Consider the following 27,251-nt stretch of genomic DNA (forward strand, 5'->3'; position numbering starts at 1 on the left):
AGGCTTTAGCAAAGGTCAATTTCAAAGTAAAAATAAGGTAAGATTTAATCCAAAACATTTTCCTTATTCTAAATTTTGGTAATTCTTGGGACCCTAACTGGATTAAAATAGAACGATATGACCAGTACTCTGAAGAATCATCATAGCGTGTACACAAAATAGAGAATAAATTTTTAATGGTATCAAAAACAGAACTTTTTGGCCAATTTAGTACTTGCTGGAATAAAGTTGCAAAATGTTACTCAGTAACGGACTTAGCTTCTAAATCAAGCCGGAATTACACATACTCTGTATATTACTTGAGTATATACAAGTACATTCCATGATAACATGCAGAGACATGGAAACAAGAAGAGTACTATCAAGTCAAGATCACCATCTCTATTCTCTGCTGATGAAATACATTGAAAACAAAACACCTGTTCAGTAATCCAGAATAGCTAATTTTGAAAAGGGGGTTTTAAATGTTGCTCTTTTCAAGAACTCAGATAAACTCCATGGGGTTAAATTTGATTTTGTTTTCTCAACGTGAAAAAAGAGAAGCAGATAATCTGCTATAGCTATGGGGATATCTTTTTCTTTTTCTTCCATATCAAATTAAAAGGTTTGATAGACTTACTGTCCCCAGGAAAAAGGACTCTTCACATTCTACTGGTAAGAATGAACCCCTTAAAGCTCTTAGACATACGAGTGTCACACCACCTGCAGCAACATATGCTTAAAGTACCTTTGATGAGATGGTCACATGAGACAGGAGTTTAATTTTCCTGAGAACTAAAGTAGACGTATGAAATAAAACAGGGTATGAAAGTGACCTGAGTTCACAGGAGTCTCTAAATTCGAAAGAGATTGCTTCAGCTTTGCGAAGATCTCATCAAAAGCCTTTTATAGCAAGAGTCACATATGTGGTCACGGGGCTTCGGGGCCTTTTTAAGCACTCAAAAGAGGTGCTTTATGTTGTGCAAATTCCATGAAAGCCCAGGACAAGGGACTGATGGTGCTCAGGAAAACCTACAGGTGAGCCCACAGATTCCACGGCTTTTTGTAAAGAATGGAGTGGGTGAGATGCACAACTGACCAACTTTGCTCCCAGCTTGACAATTATTGGGCAGCTAAGAAAATCCTTGGAAGATAAGCAAAGACAGCACCTTACGTGGAACCTAGGGGAAGCCACTCAAAAGTGAGTTAGTTGGGGTAGAGATGGCTACTGGTCTCTTGTAAGTAACTCCTCCTTTGTATGTGAGAACCACAGAACATATACGACAAGTAGGACAAAATATCGGCTTCACAGTCTTCTCTCCAAATTACGCATTGCAACTTCTGTTATTATTACTGTCTGCAAACTACTAAGAGGTCACGTGGGAATTGTAGTCACTGAAGAGCATATAAAAGAATACAGTGCAGCTTCAATCTGAGTTCTTCTATTTGCTCTGTAATCTAATTCAAGGCACTTTAAAATGTTTTGGTGCCTTAGTGTATTAACACGAAACAGGAGGAAAACACTCATTTACTTACCTCAAGGAGTACTACAGAGATGACTGAATCTTAAAGCACTTTGAGCTCCTCAGATGAAAAGCACTGTGGAGACAATCACAGCAGAGGAATACTCCTCCAGTGCCTCGGGATCCTGATCTATTGTGTCTTGTGTCTCAACCATGTTTTCTCGAACACTTCACAAGTAAAATCTGTGAGTGGCACTCCATCCCTTTATATACGTTAATTGTTTGGCACACAGATGTTTATATATTGAAAATAGTTGTAGTATTCACCACTCCAAAGTTGTTTACTAATTTTTCCATAAGGTTAATGAAATAAATGTAGCCATGATGGAGTACTTTGTGTCAAATTTAGAAAACTTTAGCTTTCTTCTGAGGTACACGTGACATAACGAAAAGTTCATTTTGTTTTCAAAATAATTGAACTAGTGTTATTTATGTGAAACCACAAGTGTTTAATGACAAAAATACTGAAAGTATGCCACAGTGTCTATATATTCATCTGAAGAGTACAAAGATGGAGTTTTGAGGAAAAAAGGGTCTTAACACTATAGAAAAGAAATGTGGTTCTTAAATTGTTCAAAGGAAACATTTTAAAAATGTAATGCTTCATGTATTGAAATAAAGCAGTTAGAGGTAATAAATTATAAATACAGTAGTTCAAATATTGTTTCTTTTTTTAGCATTAGTTTTTCTAAGCAAGTTAAATTCAAAAACACCTTAAACTCTGTTATCCTCTTCTGTCAAAGGACCTGTGGAAATAGAAGCTTTCACAGAAATCGACAACAGTAATAACACCTTGTGGTCTTTACGTAGACTACACTGGATCTTGACCATTTGAGAGTTACAACATATTTTGGTTAATACATTAGATTCAACTCATTAATATGCCTTTATATTTGGGGGAAATTAGATTGTGATTTATAATGTAGTTCACCCAAACTCAATTCCAGGTCTTGCTTGATTCTCTGCAGGAGGCTCTGTCAGACTCATAATTAAAATGATGAAAAGTGTAAATAACTTCTTTCAGACTGAAAAAATATTTGTTTTTTAAATAAAGTGCTTTAAATTCAAATATTTCTTGCCCTAAACAAAACTGAAACACACTTAAACCTGAAATCTCCATCATATCTTGACACACATATTTTAACAGGAAGAAATCAGTTTGGGGCCATTAGTGTCCTTCAAGAGTTCAGATTGGATCTAAATTGGGTTTTGCATTATTATCGTGCTCATGTTTGTACATGAAGGTTAAAAGAAAGAGGGCAACATCCAAGGATGACCAATAGGCGGTATGAGATGTGACAGCTGACCAATAGCGGCTTTCCACAAGGCCTTCTCGGAGTTCAAAATCAATTCTGTGATCCAATTCCACTGAAAGGAAAAGAAAGTCAAACAAGTGAATAAGTATTACAATATGTTCTATATAGACTTTACCTAGAGTTGAGAATAAAAATTTAGCTAATAGAAATGATTCTTTTATCCTTTTTTCCCCCCTCTTTAAAGTGACTTTCCACTCTAATCTCATGGAAAACAAACAAACACCCAAGACAGACTCAATAGCTCAGGATTCTATTTGGTAGAGTCCTTTCCTTTGTATGCTTAGGTCAGTATGGGATAATAAAGGAATAAAACAAACAAAAAAAATCACTTGGTATCATAGACTATGTTTGGAGTAAAGAAACTGGCTTCAAATCCTAACTTTCCCATTTAATCTTTGTTCCTAATCTGTAAAATAAGAAAAACAGCCCTCTGGCAGAAGTGTGGGCCAGGCTTATATGCAATAATGTCTGGGAGTGCATGCAGCAGGTCACTCAAAGGCCCTCTCCATCACCTCGTTCTGTGGTTACTTTTTGTAGTCCTAGACTGCTTTCCTCCCCATGTGGCCACCATGGCACAGCCTGGTCCCCATGCACTCAGCAGGGCCTCACATGTGCCTGAGACATACAAGTCCTCACTAAATGTCTGTTTGATAAAGAATCCACTGGGTGGCTGGGACAGTTAAACCAGGGGGAATAGTGGTGATCCCTGGGAGGAAGGACTTCATTTATAACAGCGCTGTGCTCAAACAATTCAGTGAATTTAATCAAGTCTTTTTCTAAAAGCCACAGAAAAGTCCTTGCAATACCTGTTGGAGAAAAATCAAGGCTATAAGAGAATTGCAAAGGATTCATTTAATATGTCCTTAGAGATAAAACACTTAGAAAAATAATACTTTGATCTCTAGGAATTCCTTTAAAAGAGTCAATGAGCTGTATAAGACTTTGAAGGAGCTATCTTAAAAACAAAGAACACCCAAATCTTTGTTCGAAGTGCCAGAAGACGTAGCAAGTAAAAGGTGGCAAAAATCAACGAGGCTGGAGAAAAAGTTGGGTTTTGTTTTACACTGGGAATTTGGTTAAGTTGCACATGGGAAATTGTATCACTCTAGAGAATGATTTCATATAAACGTTTAGCTAATGCTTATTTTAAATAGGTATTTTGTGACAATATCTTTTAGTGATTTAAAAGGGCATAGAGTTGTTACTTTTCTATTCAACTATGCTTTTCTGACAAGGAGTGCCCACTGATCTATCTGTATATTTTAAGGTTACCCTTAAGCAGCATAAATACCAATTGGGTTATAAAACACTTGTAAAATATATTTACAAATTTTTTAAAACTTTTCTTCTCACTTAAATTACAATAAGCTAATCCGTAATACAGCAGAAATAGCTGAAATCTATATGGGGAACTGGGGGGTAGTAATGTCTGAATCTTTTATCTCTTGTACTCCATAGGACATTTGAGTTCGATTTGTCAGCACATTCTGGCACAAGATACAGGAAGATGAAAAACGAGGAGACTGGAATTCTCAAGCGTGAAGAAGAGAAGTCAAGCTGGAGGTAGTTACAAAGAAAAGAGGAGAAATAAAATGAAAAACAGAAGAGATGAGAAACCTACACATTAATATCGGCAAAGACCATGAAGTTATCATTTCTACTTTAAAATGCCACTGTAGAACAGCCTTTCCTAGTCCAACGGCCTTAAGTTAAACTTTTGTTTTGAAGTTAAAAAAAAAGGGATTTGTGTTTTGTTATAACAACTATTATTTGGCTTTGATTTTATGTCCCTGAGATTTATTCTTAAATGTGGTTACTGTTGTGAAACACTGCCTTTCATATACTAGACACTCAAATGCTGAACTTAATTATTGCCCTACTCTATGCCCTTGTCATTCTTACCACCTACAGTCAGTATGGTTAACTAGACTTGCCATCTCTCACCCTGGTTATTTATGTGTAGGCTATCCTCATCAAAACGGGAATTAGGTAGCCAGCCTGTACCCGATGAATCTGTTTTAGTCTCTCATCCTCCTTCCAAGGTTTACAACAGGTAGTGTGGTTGCCAGTGCAGGTGACCTCACAGGTGTTGGTTCTGAAGGCGGATGAATGGAATAAGGTGGGCCTACGTCTCACGTCTCTTCCTTTTATGTACGTCACAGAATTCCCAAGGGAGCAAGGGTCCAGATGGCAGTTACCATTCTTTACGTGCCGTGAGATGAGCTCTTGGCCCAAATAGGCCTAAATCTATATGGAGTTGCCTTGGACCTATTTTCTTAATATTAGCACATCAAAAATGAGTGGCACAACACAGCGGGTAGTTTTTTCCTAGTTTTACTCACTGAATTAGGTCAAAGAGAAAGGAAAACATAATATCATCACTCTGTCCCTTTTTTCTCTCTTTTGAGTGCCTTAAGTGCTAGAATTCCTCTATCCACAAAGAAAGGAATGAGATCCTGAACTGAAGAGAAGTGAAACTGAGAAAAAATACTGTGGGATCTTATCAATCATCAGCAGTTGCCTTATATTGCCTTAAAGCATGGGTTATTTTCTTTTCTGGGGAGTCTGGCACAGAGGCCTAGTTCCCTTCCTATTCCCTAGAGTGAATGTCTGCAGTGTATGAAGTATGTAGGAGGTGAAGTGTCATCAGGACTGTCCTTTCATCAGAGAACTCTCTGCACAAGGCTTGTCCACATGGATACTGTATTAGAAAACATAACACATGTGAATAGGAAGTGCACATCTTAGTCTTAAAATGTGTACTAATTGGACAGGTTTCTATTGCTTAATGGAAACACTTTAACTTCCTTGGAGAGAAATTTTCAAAAACTTAATGAATCTTAAAAGTGGTCTTATTTGTAAGTATTAATTTTGGTCATAATTGCATGATTTTTGGCTACAGGCAGACACCAAGAAAAATACCAGTAAAGCAAATTGTGTTTTCAAATGAGTAGCAAAAGCTTCTTTCATAGTAAGAAAGATTATGCTGAGTTCTTGCTGGGTAAATTATGTCTTGTTATTTCTGTGTTGCCTCAGAGCAACTATACATTTCATGTGGTTAGGTGTTTGACATCAAGGAATATTTACATTTTGTGAACTGTTATAATTTCAAATATATTTAAGGATATCCTCTATCCTTGATATTATAATCAGTTTTCATATCTGCCAAAATAGTTTCCCAACACTAATCTGTCCTGAAAGATATTCAAATACCTAATGTTTGATAACAGATGGGCTTTGTGGGTAAATCTTGAATACAAAAAAACTCCAGGAGATGGCCCTCTACAATCTGGTTTAAGAAACTTTTCCAATCACATTCAAAACTATTCCCTTCTATTCATCCTTGGCTCTTCTCAAGAAAACTAACTACATACATACATACCTCTACATACCCTGTGCTTTTCCATATGCTGTTTCTTCTCCCTGCAATGTCTTTTCATCACCGTGTGTCCAAATTCTACCTCCACAGAGTCTTTTATAATTTTTTGAGGTGAAAGCATTTTCTCATTCCCTAGAACTGACGGAGTCCTTTACCAGTACCTTTGTTATGTGGCTCATCACATCTACCATATGTTATAAATATTTATGTAGCTATCTACTTCTCTACTAGGTAAATATATATTCTCTAGAAAATGCTCAATTTCCACACTAGCATTTAGTATCTTTATGGGCAGTACTGAAGTCTGTTTCATTTTGGTATCTTTTCTAGTGGCTATCTTGGTACTTTGGCTCATGGTAAACATTTAATAAATAATTGTTAAATGCAAAAAAGCAGGGGAAGAGAAATAGAAGCCATACACATATTACCATTTGAATCAGTTTGGTGTAGTTAATGTTTAGATAGCTGGGATGGTTTTAAGATAATACGTATAAGGGCTACTTGAACGCAGGATAAATGAGTGGATCAACTTCTGTGTTGAATTAAATATACAAAAACCAAAGTCAAATAATTTCTTCGTGGATGTGACTATTACATGAGCAGGGGGCAGAGAGAGCACTTATATAAGATCATTCCTTAAGGGAAATTCATGAAGTTTCATCAAAACAAACTGTTGCTAGGGAGCATAAAAACACAAATCAGTTTGTTATATTAAAATACTGTTTTGGAATTTTTATCAAGGAAGTTTTTTTGAAAACAGAAAAAATATGTATGGAAATTAGCAACTACATAGAGAAGTTATAAAATTAAATGTGGTTAAAAATCCAAGGAAAAACCTGTAACATTTTTTGTTAAAGACAAAATCCAATATTAAAAAAAAAAAAAAAGAAAAAAAAAAAAGAAAAAGGAAAAGGAGAGGAGCTGTGGAAAAAGGAATGAAAGTTAATGATAAAAACGATTTTAAACTAAGATTAATCCTTAGTGGTACATTTAGAATCTGCTAAAAATTAAGAGACTGAAAATATCTCTTGTATCCAATAATGCTAATTTTTAAATGCAAACCTACCCTTCTTAAAGAAAAAATATTTGTGTTGAAACCAGATAGCAGCAGCTAGGGCACACCCACAGCCCTAAGTAGTAGTGGTACTGATACCTGAAATAACTAGGAATAATTACATTTCTTACACTATGAGACTTTATATCTAAATGTCTTACATGTAAAGAACAGCGAACCTCTTTGCAGCCTTTGGGACAATAAAGAAGGAAGATGACCTCATGCTTTTCTTCCCTCTCCAAAAGGTTGCTTCTTTGTAGGAATGTATAGGAGTATCATTTTAGCACACTAAGGGACTAATCAATACTTGGGTTTCAGGACCCCTACTATTTAAGGTTAGAATATACAGGAAAAAATTACATATCAAATGGTCTGTAATGGTTAACATTCAAGCTGATCTCATAGAAGAACTGATGCAAGTTTTCAGTGAGCGGAAGACCTATAAGTGGATCATTTTTATTGTACTCTGAGTGCTATTCCTGACATATACCATACCGAGGGTATTATCTTTATTCTGCATTACATTTTCCGGAAAAAGAAGTTGTGGGAGATTAAAGAACGATTCCTGAAGTCTGAAATCTGTGAAAAAAAAACACAAGATGCTGTAAAGTGTTGGCTGATGGTTACAAAGGGCCTTCAATGATGCAGTGGCCAAAAGTTAGAACAACACTCCCAAATATGCTGATTAAACCTAGCATACATAAAGAAGTACACACTTTGGTTTTTATGAAGAGCTCTTTCATGGAAAGTGTAAGCATCGTTAACTTTGCAATACAATGTCATAATCTGTTAACACCCAGATATCCCCCAAATTAATAGCTCATTTAAGTTCTAACCTTGAGGCAAAACAATGTTAAAAGAAACAGATATTTTTTTTCCGTAATATGATACAAACATAAGGGAGTACAAGAAATGAAACCATAAAACTACCGTAAATAAGCCCGGACTTTTCAAAAGAAATGAAGACTAGCTATTGATATTCAACTTGATGAGAATAAAGTGGTTTCAACTGACAACACATACTCTTCAAAGAGAGAAACCCTGATGGATCATGAAAATTCAAAGCCTGTGTCCATCTTATCCTCAAAAAGCAAGAGAATCAAAGTTGGCAGCTTCAGGATAAAGGTCATCAGGAACTGAGGCAATCAATGCGAGCAGAACGAAGAAAGGAAGGAAGCCAGAATCACCTAATCACAATGACCAAATCCCAGAAAGAAGGCTTAAGGAAGAAAGGTTTTAGGATTTGCAAGATACAGCCACTATGTGCATAATAGAGCAACTATGACATAAAAAAACATCCAAATCAGGATTACAAAGAAGAGTGTATTATTGAAGCAAGTCTAACAATTAGTAAGGCAAATCTTGAGAGTCTGATTTTAAAAGGTGGAATTCTACTATAATAGTTTAATTTTAATAGTTACATCTATGTCTAGAGATAAATATCTGTAACTAAGACTCACGATTAGCTCATATTTAGTGGAGTCTACAGTCTACAAGGACTTTACCATTAAGACCAACAAAGAAAGAATTTATATGCAAGACTGACAGAAAATGTATTTTGTTAAGCTATCAAAGTATAATGATGCAATGCAGCTGAGCACCTCTATTAACTGTTGTCCTGAAAGAAGAAACAGGTTTCTCTGTTATCATTTTGAAATTACTATGTTAAATAGTAAAAAGACCACAGAAACAGCTTTCTTCCTTCAGATCCTATGGATTCTCTCTTTGTCTTCCTTACCCTTTCTTGGGGGCTCAAATCCCACTTCATTCTTGTTTCCTCAGTCACCCTAATGTTTACTTACTAGCATCATTGCTGTGTATTAACATTACAAGGAATTGTGACTTTTTACCTGTCATCTTACAAAATTCTTTTAAACTACTCTTCTTCAGAAACTTTAGAGCTGTGATCTCTGTATGTCACAACAGAATTTTGTATTTTTACAGCCGCATTTCTGAATAAGTAGAAGTGAAAGCTTAAGTCAGCAATAATAAGAAAATGAAAAAAATGAATTTTATACAAATATCAAAGTCTGAAATGAATTTTCTAGGCAGTGTTCAAAAGGCTTACAATTATAAAATTTTTAGTAATCAGAGTCTCACATAACTAGGAGTACGTTAAAAAATGCTATTGGTCCGAATAGAAATGTCGAACTCAGGAATGTCCAGGATAATGGCTCCTGGAGTAGGGCTAACTGTGGAGAAAGATCCAGCCTCTAGAACCACCACACTTGAACTTCCTTTTTAAGTATGTTTGATGGATGGCAATGGACACTGGTCATTTTAAAATACAGAGTAGCAGACACAGCAAGAAGACAAGGCTACAAGTATCTGAAATAAAATCTGTTTAAACATTTATAGAGAAAGAAAGGAAAAGTTTTCCCTGATTGCTATAGTAACAAAAAGCAGCTAGTCTGAGAATCTACATTTCTTTATGTAAGTCAATGGAAAAATAGGACTTATTAGTCTTCTTTTATGGACACTTGAAAATAAGGCTCAAATTTAGACCCTTGAGATTAAATATATATTAAATGTATAAGAGTTTCACAACTATTCAAGATTTTAAACCTTAGAAGTCTACTGGAAAGAATTAAATAGAGCTCCATTCTAATGCTAAGTCCAGCATAACTATCCATTCATTTATTCATTTCTTGAATATCTACTTTACACTAGGTAGCTGGGACAGAACTGGAAACCACACAGCGGATCCAATACAATATAAGCCTGAAGGTCTTTGTAATTTGGCTGGATGAATGAAACTCTGGAATTAGCAGCAGGATGGCTTTTAAAAAGTATCAAGAATATACACAGCAGAGGTTTAAAGCAATTACATGAATTTTTAAGGCTGAGAAGACCATATTTTTAAAAAATCTACTTTCTAAAAATCAGGGGTGCTTTCTCCCAAAGAGATTTGTTTTATGCTCGATGTTTAAGACCCTTGTGCCACCAGGCCCTGATTATTAATGTTCTTAATTCTTCATTCACCAATGCAGAGAGCAAAACTGCATTTACCTGGGAATTATACTTAAAAATATAATCAGGGGCATCTGGGTGGCTCAGTCGGTTAAGTGTCCAACTACTGATTTCAGCTCAGGTCATGATCTCACAGTTTTGAGATTGAGCCCTGTGCCAGGCTCCATGCGAAGTGTGGAGTCTGCTTTGGATTCTCTCTGTCTCTCTGCCCTTGCTCTGCTTGCATGCTCTCTCTCTCTCTCTCAAAAAAATAAATAAAAAATATAATCAGAGGAAAAGTACTTTTTTTAAAAAAAAGCTAACTTATGCTTTACATTTTAGAGTTGACTGCTACCGTTAGTATCTTCATCCTCCCCGCCTTCAAGTTGTAAGAGATCGAGTATTAACTTAAAGTAAGAAAAATATGAACTAACATGCAGAATCCAGAAAGCCAGAACTGCTATGTGGAAGGGTCTGTGTTGCAACAGTGGTAGTGGGAAGCGAGCCAAGTGACTTCTTCTCATCTTCTGTTGAGTCTTTTGATGTCTCAGATGGCTGTGATGTAGATGAGCGTCCAAATCTCGAGAACAACATCCCTCCAAGGCCCTTTCCAATGCTGGCAGCCCCTATATTTCGCAAAACAGGGCAGTCAGTCTGTTGGAATCACACCACATACCAAGCTAAAGAGCACCATCCATAGTTACAGCCAATTGGCAGAGGAACCAAGTCCTAGTCATATTTTTCCAGGGTGGGAACACAGGAAAGTTACAATTTATACTGTAGGTTTCTAAGTAAAAATGGTGTTGAATAGAATGAGAGTTGTACAAACTGCAGGAATACAGTGTACAAAAGAATACAGATTCTATTTTATTCAAGTGATCACTGTTGATTACAATATTTGGGAAGATTAAAAACGTTAATGAAAGAATCATACCATTGACCGGGGCATATATTTACTATTGATATGCTTTACTACTGAAGTTAAGTGAGTATGTTATAAAAAGCTATCAATAAACAAATCTGGGAGTATGACAAAGTGAAATCTCAATGAAAAGCCTATTTATAGTGCCATCTTGTGGCACTTTATATTAAGGCAACCTGTAACTAAGAACAATGGACAAATTCAAGGGGCACATAAACCAGCGCTACCCTAAACATTGTGGCTGGTGCAGGAGATGATTCAAAGAAATTAAATATCCTTGTTGACCCCAGGACAGACACGGTTTGAGAGACTGTTAAGACATGAATTGCAGAACTGGTTGGCAGGGACACCCTTAGAACTCAAGCACTCCCTCATTTTACAGGTGAGGAAGCAGACCATTAAAAATGATGGGACTTCCCCAAGATCTCATAGTAGGTGGTAAGGCCAAGATTAAAATGAGGGCCTTGATTCCCAGACCTTTCCTTGTCTATCCAGCTATCTCATATTCTAAACCTACAAGATCTGATCTAGTTAGAGAACCTTTGGGGATTTTAGCTCTCAAGTATGAACAGTGAGAGGGTAGTTAATTCTAGACATGGGGATTAAATGTTGGATGTTTTGTAATATGCAGAGTATTTTCAAGTACCCCAAATTTAATGCCTATCTAAAAAAGTACTTACATTTACTGATAAGAAATACTTAAGAGAAATTACCTAATATGCTTGCTTTGCCTATGTTTGTTATAGATTCCCCGTAGTGTCGACGGGACAAGACTGGTGAGGTCACAGGGCTTGGTATTGTTGAAATGCCTTCATTCTCTGAAATTGAGGTAGGTTCTTTTGCTGGGTGGAGAAAGCTTGGCTTCATATGCTCATAAGGTAGAGGATTAGAAGTATTATACCAGTGGATCTGGACAGGTGAAATGTTGCTGTAGTGTTTCAGTATTAATGGTTCTAATCTATAAGCCTTGATTTTAAAAAAATGCAAAGAAACACAACATTAAGGCACAATGCTTGGATTTTAGTAAACTGTTTATTCTTATTTTATTGCATGCTCAATAGACCTTAGGGAATTAAAAAAAAAAAAAAACATCTGGTATTTCTAACATGCATTCCCATTTGTTCACTATTAATAATATGTAATTTGGTCTAATTATATATCCTTAATGATGAGATTATGGAAAGAACCAATTAGTGTTGGTCTAAGCTAACAGTGCCCGTTAATTTGTTTTTCAGAAAAACGGATTCATTTTTATTAGGTTCTGATATCATATAACAATTAGATTTATGTTAGTCTCACCAACAAAGCGGAAGCAATAAACAGTAAACTAGGACACAGTAAATAAAGCCAATCTGTAACATCTTAGAAGCTCTTCGTAAGCTCTATTTTCAAATAGATTAACATAGTAACAGCACAAATTAGATGCTGATTAAAGACCATTTGTCTAATGTGAAGAAGGGATGATATAGCAGAAAAGACAATGAATGGACTTGGCATTAGAATTCCCCAAGTTCACATTCTGGCCTCTGTCACTAACTGAATAATACCTACCAAGTCACAAGTTTCAGAGTCACTGTTTCCTGAGCTGTAGAAATCAGATTAACACTTCCTACCTCACAAGGATGTTGGCAAGAACAGACAACGTTTGTAAATACTGCTTAGCACAGTTCTGACATAAACTTTATTTAAAAAAACTTTACTTAAAAAAAAATCACAGGAAAAACTATAAAATGAATAATGAAAAATAACTTAATAAAATGACATTGGAGCCCTCCTTTATGATGTAACAAAACTTTAAGATTATACCAAGGACAGGGTATACACTGATAACTCAGAGTTCCCCTACAAACTCAAGTTCACTTTCAAGTTACAAGATAATGAGTAAAATGAATATATATTAATGAAATACTAAATGGTTAGCTGGGTGTTTTTACATATATTTTACTTAATCCTAACCATCTTAGGAGGTAAAATTTTGTCATCTGCATTACATAGATAAGTCTTGGGAGTGACTTGGCCAAAGATTGTGCTGTCTGTATTTGAATCTAATACTAGATTCTCAGTGAAATTCATTTCTTAAAGATAGCATTTTTGATTCTTTAACACATAGGGAATTGCTAAAATTTTAATATTTAATCAATGCTATATTTACTTGGTACTAGCTAAAGATATTTGAAAAGACTTCACACAATTACACAAAGCAAACTTTCTGAGAATGAAGGTTATTTAAAACAGTTTCTTTTAAATTTAGTTCTATCTAGCCTTGTCCCCAAAAAGATTTAAGAAGCGTTTTTCTCATCTAACAATCTTACTTGGTAGTATACAATTTACCTGGATGCAAGATCACTGGAGTGATTAAAAACATTAAACACTAAACATTAAAAAATTATTAACAGTATAAACATAAAAGAGAATGAAAAACTCCAGACTTAAAATTCGACCAGGCTAAAATAAATTCTTCCACTTTTTCATGTTTAATACATTTCAAATAGGGTCGGTCTACCAAACACATTTCAATATGGTAACATGTTTTAGAGAAAAAAAGATTAAAATGGAATTTTCAAAATTTGTGATTGCTGGGTTATTGGTATTACAATTGGTTGTGGTTAGACAGTCCAGAAGATTCCTATTCCTTGTACTATTTGTCCAGAGATAATAGTTTTACATTATGCTCTTATAACATAGATCACCTCTGAGGTATTTCTGAGCCCTAAATTAACCAAAACACCAATGTCTTAAAGATATGAACCTATGAAAATATAATCAGATAAATTAACTCATTTCTCATTAGTTCAGTTGTACCTTGCAATATTTCATACAGTCTTTTATGAATAATTTAATGTTGAGGGAAAAATGTCTATAACTGCAACTCACCACTGGATCTGTTGGATGAAAAATATTCAGTAACCGATTACAAATCTCTCTGGGCAAAATATGGTCTTGACTTCCAGTGTTTCCTGGGCGGATGCCACGCAATGCCAAGAAAACCGCTAATGGGGATCCCATGCAGAAGAAATTCTCAACCTAAAATGATAAAGTCATCCCAAATTTTAAAACTGGTGGTAGTTTTTCTCAGCAGAATTTGGGCACAACATAACACATGGCAAAATATGAACAATAAAATTATCTTCAAATGTCTTTTTTCACAAGCTTTGTTCAGATGGTATCTGCCATAATTATATGCCAACCATTAATTAGTCTAAAAAAATCCATTTTTAGAATCAACTTCATTATCTTTAAATCTAACAGAAAACAAAAAATGAGAAGAAGAAAAGGAGAAGGAAGACCATTTCATTGTGTGTTTTCACACACTAGTCCAAGTTTTATCAAGCTACTATTTTGTGTGAAGTAATATTCTAATGCTATCAATGTTTTAATAAAGACCAATAAGGCAGAGGAATCCTGTGGGGGAGGCATAATAAAATAAATGAATAGGGGGAAAGCCTGCTGTAAGAGAGGGATAATTAATTCCACCTCAGAGTTTTTACACAGGAGGAAGCATTTTTTTCCACATTAATTTTTTTTTAATTCCAGTATAATTAACATACATTGTTATATTAGTTTCACGTGTAAAATATAGTGACTCAACAATTCTATACATTACTCAAAGCTCATCACAGTAAGTGTCCTCTTAATTCCCTTTACCTATTTCATCTACGTTCCACCCACCTCCCCTCTGGTAACCATCAGTTTGTTCTCTATGGTTAAGAGTCTGTTTTTTGGTTTGTCTTGTCTTTTTCTTTGTTCCTTTGTTTTGTTTCTTAAATTCTACATGAATGAAATCATATGGTACTTGTGTTCCTCTGGCTGACTTATTTCACTTAGCATTGTACCCACTAGATCTATCCATGTTGCTGCAAATAGCAAGATTTCATTCTTGTTTTTATGGCTAATATTCCACATCTTCATCCGTTCATCTATCAATGGACACTTAAAGTTTCTTCCCTAATTTGGTTATTGTACATAATGCTGCAATAAACACAGGGGTGCATTTATCTTTTTGAATTAGTGTTTTCGAATTCTTTGGGTAAATATTCATTAATGGAATTACTGGATCATATGGTAATTCTATTTTTAATTTTTTGAGGAAACTCCATACTATTTTCCACAGTGGCTGCACCAGTTTTCATTTCCACCCACAGTGCACAAGTATTCCTTTTTCTCCACATCCTCTCCAATACTTGCTGTTTTTTGTGTTTTTGATTTCAGCCATTCTGACAGATGTGAGGTGATACCTCACTGTGGTTTTGATTTGCATTTCCTTTATGCAAAGGATATGATATTGAGCATCTTTTCATGTGTCTGTTGGCCATCTGGATGTCTTCTTTGGAGAAAAGTCTGTTCGTCTTCTGATACACAGGAGAAAGCATTTGCATTGGCCATAAAAAACAAAAAGGATTTCTACACCTGGGGCTGGTCATTGGGGCCAGAAAGGAGGACATTTTAGGCTGATACAATCACATGAACTAAAGCAGAGGCAGGAGAGAACCTGGCTCAATTTAGGAAGTATAAGTAGTCTGACATAGTTGAAAAATTGGGTGTCAGGAAAATGTAACTTGGAATGAGAATGCACAGAATCTTGACTACTTGGTTAAAAAAGTAGGACTTAATCGATTTTATGAGTAGTGAAGGAGAACAGGATTTGCCCCATGTTTTAGGAGGTTAGTAAACCTGGTAGTAGTATGTGGATGAACTGGAAAATTTAGAGTCTGGTGACTCAGAGACAAGTTAGGAAACTACTGAAAGTGTTTAGGCAAGAGAGAATCTGAACCCGGGCAGGGCGAGATGTTCCATTCAGAAATAGAAATGGGAGAGGAGAAGGTGGAATCAATATGACTGAATGAATATGAGGATGAGGAATGAGTCAGAGGCAGGTCACAAGGTTTGGGTCTGGCTGACTGGGAAGACAGTGGTTCCATCAACTGCAACAGGAAACTCTAGGTAAGTTCTGTTTTTGTTCACAATTAAGTTTGAAGTATCTGTAACGTATCTAATTTACAGGGGCTGAAATTCTAAGGCAAGAGATACAGAATTGGATATGTCATCTCCCAACTCTATGTATCACCGTTACAGAAGTGACACGTAAAACCAAGAGAAGTGGTAAGAGGGCTTATGAAGTGCATAGATATGCATAGTGCATATCTCTCAAAATAAACAAACATTTAAAAGTAAAAAGGAGGAGTGCCTGGGTGGCTCAGTCAGCTGAGCATCTGACTTCGGCTCAAGTCATGATCTCATGGCTGGTGAGTTTGAGCCCCGCATTGGGCTCTGTGCTGAAACCTCCGGAGCCTGGAGCCTGTTTTGGATTCTGTGTCTCCCTCTCCCTCCATCCCTCCCCAACTCACGCTCTCTCTCTCTCTACTTCAAAAATAAATAAACATTACAAAAATTAAAACAAAAAAGAAAAAAGGAGAAGGGCTTTAGCGAGAACTACATTTGATTAGCAGAGGAAGGAGGTAAGACTACAAAAGGGGAGGGAAAGGAGAACCATGATAATGCAGTATACATGAATGGCACGTGAGAGGGCTTCTAGAAAACTGGTGTGATCAGCAGCACTGGATTATATATAGAACATGACACTTTACCTCTTAAGGTCGCCTAACTTCTCTCATATATCCCATTATCCTGATGGGTGAGACGTCCCAAATTCATCATTCCATCTCATCTCCAACATCTAAGAAGTTATTGCACTTCACCTCATGGTCTTTCATCTGGACTATAACTATATATACTTGTCTCTGCCTCCAATTTTATGTCCCTTTAATCTCTTCCCCACACTACATCTGAAGCGACTCTTCTTTTTTCCCCCAAATAACGAATATATATTTTGAAAATGGTACCTCCATGTTAAAGAAGGTTTGAGAAAGTTTTTTCTGCTTTTAAAGGACTGGGTAACTTCGACATGTCTGAAGGATGAGGAAAATTAACTTGTGTTAAATTAAAACTATAAGAAAAAGCATCTGAAATGGTAGATAGTAACTGGGCTGTCTGGGTGGCTCAGTCAGTTGAGCGTCCAACTCTTGATTTTGGCTTAGGTCCTGAGCTCTGGGTTCATGGGTCTGAGCCCTGCATTAGGCTCTGGCTCTGCACTGATACCATAGAGCCTGCTCGGGATTCTCTTTCTCTCTCTCTCTCTTTCTCTCTGCCCCCCCCACCCCCTTGCTTTTGCATGCTCTTTCTCAAATAAACATAAAAAAAAGAAAACAAAAAACATCATAGACAGTGACACAGATGAAAACACCAACTTCTGAAAGGATTAAGATAATTAAAATAATAAAGGATAGGGAAAGATACAAAATATAGTTGAGATAGAAGAAAATTTAAGTAAATACTTTTTTTTTTAACTGTTTATCTTAGAGAGAGAGAGAGCGAGAGAGCATGCATGCACATATGCATGCATGACTGGGGGAGGGGCAGAGAGAGAGGGAGACAGAGAATCCCAAGCAGGCTCCATGCTCTCAGCACAAAACCCAGCAAGGGGCCAGAACGCAACAAACCATGAGATCATGACCTGAGCCAAACTCCTATGCTCAACCAATGGAGCCACTCAGGTGCCCCAATCCTTTCTTTCTTTTTTTTTTTTAAATACTTTTTTTAAAGTTTATTTTTGAGAGAGAGGGAGAAAGAACGCAAGTGAACAGGGGAGAGGCAGAGACAGAGGAGCAAGACGATCCCAAGCAGGCTCTATGCTCACTACAGAGCTCAATGTGGGCTCAAACCCACGAACCTTGAGACCATGACCTGAGCTGAAATCAAGAGTTGGTCGCTTAACTTAATGAACCACCCAGGCACCCCCTATGGAAATCCTTTCTGCTTGATGTATACATACCTGTAAATACATATATATCCTAGAAAAATCTTTATGCTTTGGTCAGGCGTTTCATAAATTTTTGTTAAATTGTTATAAAACAACTTTCCTTTCTTTATGATTGGTATGCAGTTTGACAGACAAACACACAAAGGAATTCTTCTTTTTTTAAAATGTTTATTTATTTTGATAGGGAGAAAAATAGAGCACGAGTAGGGAGACACAGATTCTGAAGCAGGCTCCAGACTCGGAGCTGTCAGCACAGAGCCCGATGTGGGGCTTGATCTCACAAACCCGAGATCATGACCTGAGCTGAAGTCAGATGCTTAATTGACTGAGCCACCCAGGCACCCCACAAAGGAATTATTCTAAGAGTAATGACTGATTTAGTGAGATCTACACCCATCAAAGAATTTTCTAGGTGAAAAAGAGCTTTGGACATTTAGTCTAACCTCCTTTTCCAGAGATGAGTAAGCAGATGAATTCAGAGACGTTAAATAATTGGCCAATGTTACATAACCAGTTAGTGGCCAAGTTTCGTGATCACAACCAAATTTTCCCACTCTTCAGACCAATATTTGTCAATAGTTTTTCTTTGTTTTTAAAGTTTAGTGGTCACCTGTAACAGACCTAACACCTATACTCTGAAAGTAAACCCATCTTTTGGTTAACAGGCATAAAAAGACTTCTGTTCCTTCTAGATCCCTGGAGTTCTAAATATTAATTTGCCAGTCATCAGATAGTCCTTTTTAAATTTCAGATTTCTGTATTTTTCCTCTATGAGTAATTAAATAACAATTAAAAATTCATATTATTAGACTACACATGAGTATATACTACAAGAATACACAATTATACTGTTTAAGTTCTAGTAATATGAATATTGAATTTTGAGATCCTAATACTTGGTGGATCATACTTTACTCTCCAGTAAAAAAAATCCAGGACATGAAATACAAGAGTTTACTTTTTCTATCAGATCAATTCTGCATATTTAACATATTGATCATATATAAAAATGGTGGTAAGGAGGCACCTGAGTGGCTCAGTGGGTTAAGCATCCAAGTCTTTATTTTGGCTCAGGTCATGATCTCACAGTTCACGAAATCAAGCCTTGCATTGGATTCTGTGCTGACGGTGTGGAGACTGCTTAGGATTCTCTCTCTTCCTCTCTCTCTCTGTCCCTCCCCCATCCTCAAAATAAATAAATAAACTTAAAAAAAATGGTGGTAGAGATGGAACTCAACTTTCAGGTGGGATCACTCCAAAGATCACGCTCATATACTTTTTAAATATATAAATTTACCTTATGGCTTTTAAATATATATTTTTTAATGTTTATTTCATTATCAAGAGACAGAGAGAGCATGAGCATGGGAGGGGCAGAAAGAGGGGGAGACACAGAATCTGAAGCAGGCTCCAGGCTCCAAGCCGTCAGCACAGAGCCCGACGCGGGGCCCAAACTCACAAACCACGAGATCATGCTCTGAGCCAAAGCTGGATGTTTAAATTTTTTTTTTTTCAACGTTTTTTATTTATTTTTGGGACAGAGAGAGACAGAGCATGAACGGGGGAGGGGCAGAGAGAGAGGGAGACACAGAATCGGAAACAGGCTCCAGGCTCTGAGCCATCAGCCCAGAGCCTGACGCGGGGCTCGAACTCACGGACCGAGAGATCGTGACCTGGCTGAAGTCGGATGCTTAACCGACTGCACCACCCAGGCGCCCCATCCAAAGCTGGATGTTTAACCGACTGAGCCACCCAGGTATCCCAACCTTATGGCCTTTAAATATGGACGTTAAAAAAAAAACATTGTAAGTCATAGAGATAGATTCTTCTAAAAAATTTTCTACATCATTCCATTACTTAAGCAGTATGTTAAGCTCTTGTGATAAAAGATATTTCAAGAAGAGATGATATAGTACACTATATATGTGTATACATTCAAAAGGAAATGAGTATTAGGGAGCTTATGACATGCTCCATTTAACATTGCAAACGAGTTATTTGTTATTCAGCTACAGGCTATGTTCTTTCCAACAGGCAGGTCAAGGTCGACATCTCTCTATCATTTTTTATTCTTCTAAACAACTACTTTACCACAGCTCCATTCTGATGCTCAAAAACCCTTCCTGTTATCCCACAGCCCCTTTGCCCCAAATCCTGTAAATTCTAGCTAAACTCTTTTGCCTACCCTGCTCCAAACCAACCACATACACCCCATCCTGTGCTTTTGTCATATACTTCTCACTGAATGAAAGCAAGCTTTCCATCCATCCCTAAAATCATCACTATATGCTTCCACTTATTTTTCTTATCATCCATAACTAGCTGGTTACTAAGGCTTGTTATTTCTAAATACTAAATATTTCCCAAATCTATCTATATTTTTCTCTTTCCACTACTTGAGATTATTTCATGTTTCTTGGAGGTACTATGGGGTCATACCCCTTCACACCCCTGTTGTGCTGTTTCTTTTACACAGAATAGCATTTCTCTTTTCCTCCACTTGGCAATATCCACTTTACTGAGATTAAGTACAAATGCCATTCCTTTGTAAACCTTTCCAAGCAAAATTACAATCTCTCTCTCATGTATATATCATTCTATAAGCTACTAATTGTACCGATAACGCTGTGTTACAGATCCTGAGGGCTGGGGAGCCATCTTGTCCACCCTTTTCCTTGTAAAACCCCAAAACTAGCAATGTCCAACACACAGTATGTGTTCAGTTTATATTCATTTGAAAGAAAAATTCAGATTTCACTTGAATCCTACTGTCACACTTCAAATGATGTTTGAAAAGAAATTGAGATAAATGATGGAAATCTTATCTCTCTCTTTCCTTACCTTAAATTTTAAGGCAGGTGTTTGTGTCATGGATGACGCCTTCAATCCATGTAGCCGTTCTTCTATTTCTCTCAGTCTAGGAAGCAGTAGGAGATAATGTACTAATATTTATATTCACAATTTTATAAATATTAGATGCTCGCTAGTTCACTAAAGTATAAAGAAGAAAATGATGGCCCATTATCCAATCCTCAAATTAATCCCTGTTGACAGTATTTGATACACCTGCTACAGTCTATAAACATTTATAAAATGATTAGTAAAAGTAGCCCTACTCTTCATAATAGCTGTTGTTAACAGCTTTTTGGAAGGATCCTTTAGGGAAATGTGAGGCAAATACAAACATATATATGACCTTAAAAAAAAAAAATCACACTAAATGTTCGCACCATATACACAGTTCTGTGCTTCTTTTTTCTACACTTAATAGTGAATCTTGGAGGTCTTTTCATTTCATTGCCTCCTGATCTACTTCAATCTTTGTAACAGCTGTATAATTTTCCTTCATACAGATCAACCACAGTTTATTAATCCTTCTCTGCTGATGAACATTTGGATTACTTCAAGTTTTTCCATTATGTTTTGTATCTACTTACATTTAATAAATAATGGAACTAAGGTTCTGTTTTTTTTTAAAGGTGCAGCTCATTTTCTAAACTTGTTTATTATTATTATTATTTTTTTTTTACTGTATTTTGTATCTAAAAGGCTGCTCTGAAGTGGTGCTGGGAAAACAGGGCAGCGACATGCAGAAAAATGAATCTGGACCCCTTTCTTACACCATACACAAAAATAAACTCAAAATGGATGAAAGACCTAAATGTAAGAGGAAGCCATCAAAATCCTCGAGGACAAAGCAGGCAAAAACCTCTTTGATCTTGGCTGCAGCAACTTCTTACTAAACATGTCTCCAGAGGCAAGGGAAACAAAAGCAAAAATGAACTACTGGGACCTCATCAAAATAAAAAGCTTCTGCACAGCGAAGGAAACAATCAGCAAAACTAAAAGGCAACTGACAGAATGGGAGAATGGGTTAGTATCCAAAATCTATAAAGAACTTATGAAACTCAACTTGCAAAAAACAAATAATCTAGTGAAGAAATGGGCAAAAGATGTGAATAGACGCTTCTCCAAAGAAGACATCCAGATGGCCAACCAACACATGAAAAAAATGCTCCACATCACTTATCATCAGGGAAATACAAATCAAAACCACAACAAGATACCACCTTACACCTGTCAGAATGGCTAACATCAACAACTCAGACAACAACAGATGTTGGCGAGGATGTGGAGAAAGAGGATCTCTTTTGCATTGTTGGTGGGAATGCAAGCTGGTGCAGCCACTCTGGAAAACAGTATGGAGGGTCCTCAAAAAACGAAAAATAGAACTACCCTATGACCCAGCAGCTGCACTACTAGGTATTTATCCAAGGGATACAGGTGTGCTGTTTCAAAGGGACATACGCACCCCAATGTTTATAGCAGCACTCTCAACAATAGCCAAAGTATGGAAAGAGCTCAAATGTCCATCCATGGATGAATAAAGAAGATGTGGTGTGTGTATATGTGTGTATATATATATATATATATATATATATATACATATATATATATATATATATGTATATATATATATATATATATGCATGCAATGGAGTATTACTCGACAATCAAAAAGAATGAAATCTTGACATTTGCAACTACATGGATGAACTAGAGGGTATTATGCTAAGCGAAATTAGTCAGAGAAAGACAAATATATGACTTCACTCATATGAGGACTCTAAGACACAGAACAGATGAACACAAGGGAAGGGAAGGGAAGCAAAAATAATATAAAAACAGGAAGGGGGGCAAAACACTAGAGACTCTTAAATATGGAGAACAGAGGGTTACTAGAGGGGTTGTGGGAGGGGGGATGGGCTAAATGGACAAGGGGCATTAAGGAATCTGCTCCTGAAATCATTGTTGCACTATATGTTAACTAACTTGGAGGTAAATTAAAAAGCAAAACAAAACAAAAAATGGCTGCTCTGAAACATGCTTGTATCTTCTTTCAAAACTATCAATTATTTTGACATTATAAAATATATGTATCTAGCCTATGGTACTTAATAATATTTTAAATAAAATCCTTAGACAACTACTTATGAGACTAAAACAAATCCAAGGCTTCCTGAATAAAATTTTTGGTCAACTACATTGGTTGTTTTTATATGATGTTAACTATCAAAATGAGTGACTTTTTACTGTTCTATTAGAATCGATGAGATGCATTAAGAGGACAAAGAAGATAAAGGATGTAACTATAGATGAAGACAGGAATGTAATTAAGAATTATAAGGTAGTATCAGGAAGGCCACAAGTGATCAAATAATTATAAATCTGCCAAAAATTCATTTGCCAAGGAGAAAAGGGATTTAAAATTATTTTCAGAATGATAAGAAAGGCAAAGGCCCATCTCTAAGATTAGTAAAAATTACAAAGGATTACAAACTGGTAAACATTTTCAATAAGGATTCTGCACAGTGACTCAGCTTGGAATAAGTTTTAGATTTCACTCCTAACAAATTCTGAAGAAGAGATGGAAGGAAAAAGATGATGACAAAGCAATTTATTTTATGCTATTTGGAACATGCATGGAATTAGCATGAATATTAACAAAATTGTCTCTCGCCGATTAGGCATGTTACCTAATACTCTCCGTACTCCAAATATTATCATGAAAAACTTACAGTTTTCTCCTAAGAAGTCCAGTAATTCCATTAAGACTTTTAAAATTCTTTTAAGAGACTAAGGTATTTTACCGTCGCTTTGTTATATAGAGTTCATCCAGTAGATGTCGTTCTTCATAGCTCATCCATCGTTCATCAGGCAACTCTTCTTCCTTCTGTAGCAACTGTTCATAGAGTCGAACTGGATTCCAGCCAGTCATTATGTCATAAGTGATTACACATCCCAAGGAATGTGACACTATTGAGACTTTACCCCCTTTTTCTTCAAAGTCTGGATTCCGAGAACAGAAAAGGGAATATAATCGGTTCAGCTCTTGCTGAAGGCCTTTAACTAGCTGTTTGAAATAAGAAAACATTATCATATTAATCACACTGACTTTGCTATAAACTTTATCTCCAAACTCAAATACATTAAGAAAGAAACACAGACATTACTGGCCAAATATACCTAGGTTATTAAAATGAACTCAGGTATTTCAAAACCTTGCGGAAAATGAAGAAAAGTAAACATAATGTGTAATCTGTATCATCACTAAAAAATACAGGCAGATATCACCCATCTAGCTCCTTTCACAGTCCTTATACTAACTATATGAGCCAGCAGTTCCAAAGATTAAAAAAAAAAAAAATTCCATGCAGATTCCAGTAAGATTTCCAAAGAGCCCCTTCAAATTTTTTCTTCATTGCAACTTACTCGTATGCAATTCTAAATTTTTACACCTCATAGTTTAAGCTATAGTAAATGTTAGAAAAAGAATATCTGAGTTTACGATAACAAGTGTGCTAATGTACTATATATATTACATTATGTGTTTAGATAAGAGTAATGTAATCAAAGGCCACTGTATGATTGAAAAAAAAACTAATGTTGATCCACTTGAAATTCCAAAATTCCCATTGAGTTGGCAATATAGATACGAGTAAAAAGTTGTTTTATGTGGATGGAAAGCAGGGTTTTTTTAAGGCTTAAGGTTATCAATGTGGGAAGTATCTTAAGTCATTTTTTCTTTGTAAAACTACTTCCTTTGAAATTTAGCTCTAACAAATATTAACTGAAATATTCCATAAAGTCAGAAAAATGTTACTCAAACCCATACTGGGCCCTCGTCAGTTATAAGGCAGTCCTCTCCTCTTCCTATCATTGCTTGCTACTTTTTGATTATAAATTTCCTGCTTGATATTAACTTAATTTCTCATTTCAGTACTTACTATGCCAGCTGGTACTCTGACATACAAATATTCATTATGTGTTGCTTCCATTTTCAGTTTTATTATTTTGTCTCAAGAGGCCACTACCCTCTATTAGATTTTACTGAACATGTTTTACCTGCTGATATTAACCTCTAAGTCATTTGAGGATTCATGCATGGCAGGGTTAGCAGCGACATGAATGAAGGCATGATGTTCTCTCTTAACTGTTGGCACTGAAGAATTCTACAATGCAATACCAAGGTCTGCTTAAAGCTATTGAAAGCATGTGTTGGGTGTCATGAAATATATCTAGCCAATGAAGGAAGAGAAGGAGAGGAGGAGTTGCCACTATGTGCTGTCTTTTCTCTAGGGACAAATGCAAAGGTTTTACTTTAACTGGTTGTTTTAATTTCTGTCTTGGGAAAAGCCAGCTCCAACAAAGTGCACCAGCATCATGTGGAGGGCTTGTTAAATACAGATTGCTAGGCTCCATTCTCAAGTATCTGAGCAGTTCTGGGCACCACATTTTAAGAACTACTGCCTTAGTGGCAAATGCATATAGAACCCTTCTAAGACATGGGTTGTAGGTAATTCCAGTCAACATAGTTTAAGGAGTATGCAGTATGATATGAAATTTATAGGGCTCTCCTCAAAGGGAGCTATAATGTAATGCTTTGGACTTGGCTTTGATAATAACCAAGTAACCCTTAAAATTTGTAATTTTCTTGATTTACAATCTAGATGATAGGAGGTACAGAAAAAGCTAATGTTTAGATAAAATAAAATTCCTTCAAAAGCAACATTTGTTAATAGTTTTTACATTTGAAGCCCTTGATTTTAAGCCTCACCCCAGGCAAGTCTAGAAACACTAAAAGATATATCCTTAAGTATTCTGACAAAAGGTACCCAATCCTTTTGTTTTTAAAATACCATCCCCCCCATTAAAATAAAAAGATCTATCAGTATCTCTACCAGTGAATAACCTATTTCATATCAAAAAATTTAAAGCATTTCTCACTATACCCAATGTTTCAGCAATCATATATGCGTAACTAAAAACAAGTGTAACTATCTGAGGCAGAGAAAGTTATTTGACCTTAAAATGTTTCACCGTGAAATGAAACACGGAATGGACAATTCTGAAGAGCTGATGCTTTCATCTTTCATCTGTTTTAATAATCATATACTTGAATAGAAGTGGTCTTTGTGTTTCCTTGTTAGAACATATCTAGATATGGTAGCAATTTTAATCTTTTCCTATAGTTTACATACACGGGAATGTTTGTGTTTCAAAACATTATGATTTTGAGGGGCGCCTGGGTGGCTCGGTCGGTTAAGCGTCCGACTTCGGCTCAGGTCATGATCTCACGGTCTGTGAGTTCGAGCCCCACGTCGGGCTCTGTCCTGACAGCTCCGAGCCTGGAGCCTGTTTCAGATTCTGTGTCTCCCTCTCTCTCTGCCCCTCCCCTGTTCATGCTCTGTCTCTCTCTGTCTCAAAAATAAATAAACGTTAAAAAAAAAAAAAAAATAAATAAAAATAAAAATAAAATAGGCCACCTTGCTAGGAGTATTTATAAAAAAACAAAACAAAACAAAAAACATTATGATTTTGAAAGCAAAGTTTTAAACAGTTGTGTTTAAATGCTTTTATAAATCATCCAGTCAGCAGCAAAAGGAGAAATCCACCTCTATGATGTGTCCAAAAAGTCTACTCTAATTAGGGTTTTTTTCTTCCCCCGCTTTCCTCACTGATCCAATTATATTCTCCCAGCTATGATCTCTTAGTGACCAAGTATATTCATTTGAGACATATGAACCAAGATTAATGATATACCCTATGGTATTAATTTTATTAGTTCTACAATATTATCTAATCGAGTCAGCTAACCTTTAACACAGTAGGCAACGGATGGCTTTTCAAAAGCTTAAGAGTTTTAAATTCTCATAACTGCTGCTTACAAGTTAAAATTTATTAAGAAAATCAACCCAAAAAGAAAAAGCCAGCAGTTTCAAGAGAGAATCCACACATATATAGTCTGACTGAAGAATATAATTAGTCCTTTGTTCTTCTCTCTGCTTCAGGAAATTTTAATGATATGGCCATGACCATTCTCTTTGTAATTTTTCACTTTTAAAAGTCATTGAGAAGAGAGTTCAGATGTACACAAGATATGTATTTCTCTCTGGATTTTTCATGATACTTTATTCAGGGTCAAAGTAAGGGCCAAATGGTCTCTGATGATGTCTCTGAAGTCTGGATTAGTTTCCTTTTTTTTTAATTGGTCCTTGGATAGTATAACCTGAGAAGTAGTAATTGATACACAAAACTCTTTCCTGAAGCATGGTTCTTTAATGACTATTGGTGCAATCACTAATTGGGTCCCTCCCATGAGCATCTCTCACAATCTCCCATGAAAAGGGAACTAAGAGATGATCTAATTTAAACTGCTCTGAAGGTAGGAGTCCCCTCAGTGGCATCCCTGATAAGTCACTCACCATCTACCCCAGGGAGGATCTCCACTCTAAAGTGGACACTTCTAGT

The 27,251-nt window shown here is 36.1% G+C and overlaps 1 protein-coding gene across 7 annotated transcripts in view; it reads right to left on the reverse strand.

Annotated features, from left to right (window-relative positions):
* Positions 1–159: 159 nt before the first annotated feature.
* The window catches only part of DDHD1 (DDHD domain containing 1), a 109,289-nt gene continuing 82,197 nt past the window's right edge, over positions 160–27,251 (reverse strand). For 4 of the 7 annotated variants that reach the window (XM_078448245.2, XM_078448246.2, XM_078448242.2 and 1 more), the window contains 7 exons: positions 23,591–23,853; positions 20,781–20,856; positions 13,997–14,146; positions 11,836–12,088; positions 10,635–10,826; positions 7,747–7,830; positions 160–2,870 (listed from right to left, as the gene is read on the reverse strand). In XM_078448245.2, coding sequence (XP_078304371.1) covers positions 2,689–2,870; positions 7,747–7,830; positions 10,635–10,826; positions 11,836–12,088; positions 13,997–14,146; positions 20,781–20,856; positions 23,591–23,853 — 1,200 coding nt within the window. In that variant the 3' untranslated portion in view covers positions 160–2,688. The remainder of the gene's footprint in view (positions 2,871–7,746; positions 7,831–10,634; positions 10,827–11,835; positions 12,089–13,996; positions 14,147–20,780; positions 20,857–23,590; positions 23,854–27,251) is intronic. The other 3 variants (XM_078448247.2, XM_078448248.2, XM_078448244.2) reach the window with 1 other exon arrangement.

This window comes from Panthera onca, chromosome B3, assembly GCF_046562875.1.
Source record: "Panthera onca isolate mPanOnc1 chromosome B3, mPanOnc1 haplotype 2, whole genome shotgun sequence".
NCBI lineage: Eukaryota > Metazoa > Chordata > Mammalia > Carnivora > Felidae > Panthera > Panthera onca.